Consider the following 3,698-nt stretch of genomic DNA (forward strand, 5'->3'; position numbering starts at 1 on the left):
TTTGACCAAATCTATAGATTAATAGTTCCTTCTGCAAATGCTCTGACACCTCTTTTTAAAACTCTTTTTCCTAATCATAATAAGTCATAACATATTCGGGTTAATCGCGCAAATGTAAATTTGATAGCCTGTACTGGTTCAGATCCAACAAGATAATTGAATTCTGCGAGTATCACGTGACTGAAATTATACAGTAAGCCTGGAGGAGAGTTTCATCTTCCAAAATCTTGCTCAGCAATGTTAATACTCATTGAAACTCATTTGTCCAACCTTAAGGGTTTGCAATGGAGACAAACCATTAGTCATACCCAAACACAAACTGAGATTAAAAAGATGGGAAGTAAAGTAAAAATAAAGTGGTAAAATAGAGGAAGCCAGTAGAAAACATCCATTCATTACTCAATAGAAGCTGTTGCTTTCAGCAAAAAAGAAATTGGTTTATTTTTTACTGCCTTTCGTGCTCCTTCTCCTTGCTCAGGTCTTGTTTGCTTCACATTTTTTCATCGTATTCATGGTGAAATGGTTCCAAATACTGAGAAAGTAAATTGTAAGTTTGAGCATGGCACACCTGTTTCATCATTCATCCACTTTGTCTTATCATCCTTCTTTCCTGTGTGATTGAGTCTGACTCCAATGTATTGAGAAAAAGACTTACCATCTTTTGATCTTTAAAGACCGAAAATTTCCAGGTTGAGAGTGGGGTTTTAGAGCCTGTGACCACCAGTGAGTGGGCCACGCCTATTGTTCCGGTACCGAAGAAAAATGGTGGAATCCGGACCTGTGGGAACTTCAAGGTAACCCTTAACCCAGTGCTGGCAGCAGAGCAGTATCAACTCCCATTGATTGAGGATTTATTTGCTGGTCTTGTTGGAGGAAAAAAATTCAGCAAAATAGATCTCAACCAAGCTTACCTGCAAATGCACGTGGAGGAACAGTCACGCAAACTGTTAACAATAAACACACATAAAGGACTTTTCAGGTATCGCAGGTTGCCTTTTGGAATAACCTCAGCTCCAGCTTTATTCCAGCGCGCCATGGATCAAATCCTTACTGGCTTGCCAGGTGTACAATGTTACCTTGATGACATTCTGTGTACGGGAGCAAACAATGAAGAGCATCTGCGTAACTTAGATGCGACGCTTCAAAGGCTGGAGGAATACGGACTTAGAGTTCGAAAAGACAAATGGGAGTTCTTTAAGCCGTCTGTGGAGTATCTGGGGCATGTGATTGATGCGGAAGGACTCCACACCGCACCGTCCAAAATCACTGCCATCGTCGATGCACCACCGCCACAGAACATCAGCCAGCTGCGATCCTTTTTAGGATTATTGAATTATTACGGACGATTCACTCCAAATTTGGCTTCGTTGCTGCAGCCATTACACGAATTGTTGTGCAAAGACAAAATGTGGAAATGGACCGAAAACTGCCAGGCAGCATTCCAGGAAGCTAAGGATGTGCTGACAACTTTGCAGGTTCTAACGCACTTCAACCCGTCACTGGCACTGCAGCTTGCTTGTGACGCATCTCCGTATGGAGTAGGAGCTGTTCTTTCACATGTCATGCCAAACGGAGAAGAAAAACCAATCGCTTTTGTCTCCAGAACGCTGAACAAGGCAGAATCGAACTATGCACAACTGGAGCGAGAGGCATTAAGTATCGTTTTCAGTGTCCGTAAATTTCATCAGTGCTTGTATGGGAGAAACTTCACTCTCTTAACTGACCATCGACCTCTCACAACCATTCTGGGTCCACACACTGGTGTACCATCTCTTGCTGCATCGAGACTGCAGAGATGGGCCCTGTTGTTATCTGCTCATTCCTATGACATCAAATACAGGAAATCTGTCCCGATTGCCGCTTCCTATTACGAAACCCGAGTCAAACGCCACGGACATCTTCTACTTCACAGAGGTGTCAAAAGCCCCTGTTTCTGCAGTACAAGTGAAGAAGGAGACTCGCATTGACACGGAAATGTCAGCAGTCCTGGACATGGTGGTGAAAGGTCGGACTGCTGGTGAAGATCCGCGTCTGAAGCCATACCTGGGACGGAGGTTGGAGCTTTCTGTTCAGTCAGGGTGTTTGCTATGGGGGAGGCGGGTGATTATTCCACAATCATTACGGGCACAAGTGTTGCAACAACTTCATGTAGGACATAGTGGAATTGTCAGAATGAAGGAAATGGCAAGAAGTTACTTTTGGTGGCCAGGAATGGACAAACAAATCGAAGAGATGGCTTCAAGTTGTTCATCGTGCCACAAAGTAAGGAACAACCCTCCACCAGCGCCTCTTCACCCCTGGGAGTTTCCACAGGAGCTATGGCATCGGGTACACATTGATTTTGCAGGACCAGTTGAGGACAGAATGTTCCTGGTCGCGGTTGACGCCCACAGTAAATGGCCGGAAGTGGCTATAATGAGATCAACAACGGCAGGGAAGACCATTGAGAAACTGGGAGAAATGTTCAGTCGTTTTGGATCTCCTGCACAACTCATCTCGGACAATGGTCCCCAGCTTGTGTCTCAAGAAACGTCCTCATTTCTACGGAATAATGGAGTGCAACACATCACCTCAGCTCCTTTTCATCCTGCAACAAACGGCCTCGCTGAGCGGTTTGTACAGACTCTTAAAGATGCATTAAGAGCCTCACGGACAGGGGACGTTACATCAACGAGTGCACAGCTTCCTGTTGAATTACAGGAACACTCCACACGCCACCACCAAAACATCCCCTGCTAGCCTGATGTTAAAAAGAGAGCTGCGCACCACACTTGACCTTCTGAAGTCCACGACGCTGAGGGAGACAGTTCAAGGTCAGCAGGAGAAACAGGTACAATGCAGAGAACAGCGGTCTAAGGACAGAGTTTTCACATCCGGCGAAACGGTGTTGGCAAGGAACTACAGTGGAGGACCGAAATGGATTCCAGCTACTGTCATCGCACAGACTGGACCAGTTTCCTACACTGTCCAGACAAATGACAATGTTTGGCGGAGACACCTTGATCAACTGCTGACGACTTCACCTGTTTCATCAGAGTTGTCTCCAGAATGTTCATTGGATGTACTTGATCCACCACCAGTTTTCACACACACACAGGTGCAGCAGTCCACCGTTCCAGAGACAGTTACGCCTGCTGCAGATGTTGTTGTAAATGAAGCAGAGGCACCTGTTGTGGCTTTAGCTTCTAGAGACCCTGTACCACACATGGACAAGGAAACTGATGTTTCTGCAGGGCGCCGATATCCAGCAAGAGAGCGGCGACCTCCTGTACGACTGGAGTTGTATAGTTTAGACACTGACCCAAACCACCAGGGGCAGAATAATCCCCTTGGGTACAGTCTGGGGTTTGAGGTAGTCTACCCTCATCCCTAAATAATAGTTCAGAAGTAATATACTGTATATGGAAAACAAAAATACTTTACTTTTGTGTGCTCCTGTTAATAGCGTAATGCTGAGTGAACTATGTTATGGGGTTATATTGTACTTATAGCTAAGGGGAAGGCATTGTTTCTTTTAATGTGTTTCATATAGGACGTTTGCTTTAAGAGGGGAAGAAATGTTATGTATTTTGGGTTATAATTGGACCCGTAGTTGGCATGCATCACGTGCATGGTGGGTGGTTCTGGGTGTGGTTGTTCACGGAAGTTGCACTACTACTGTATATAAACACGTGTTCAAGGCCTGTTGAAATAAAATA

General features: G+C 45.1%; 1 protein-coding gene across 1 annotated transcript; it reads left to right on the forward strand.

Moving 5' to 3' along the window:
- The first annotated feature begins 519 nt into the window (after window positions 1–519).
- LOC115250810 (uncharacterized protein K02A2.6-like) lies at window positions 520–3,368 on the forward strand. Its single transcript, XM_029841003.1, has 3 exons — window positions 520–540; window positions 675–1,960; window positions 2,097–3,368. Exons 1-3 carry the CDS (start codon window positions 520–522, stop codon window positions 2,737–2,739), a joined length of 1,950 nt encoding a protein of 649 aa, XP_029696863.1. The 3' UTR covers window positions 2,740–3,368.
- The last annotated feature ends 330 nt before the right edge of the window (window positions 3,369–3,698 follow it).

Source organism: Takifugu rubripes, chromosome 8 (genome assembly GCF_901000725.2).
Source record: "Takifugu rubripes chromosome 8, fTakRub1.2, whole genome shotgun sequence".
In the NCBI taxonomy this organism is placed as follows: domain Eukaryota; kingdom Metazoa; phylum Chordata; class Actinopteri; order Tetraodontiformes; family Tetraodontidae; genus Takifugu; species Takifugu rubripes.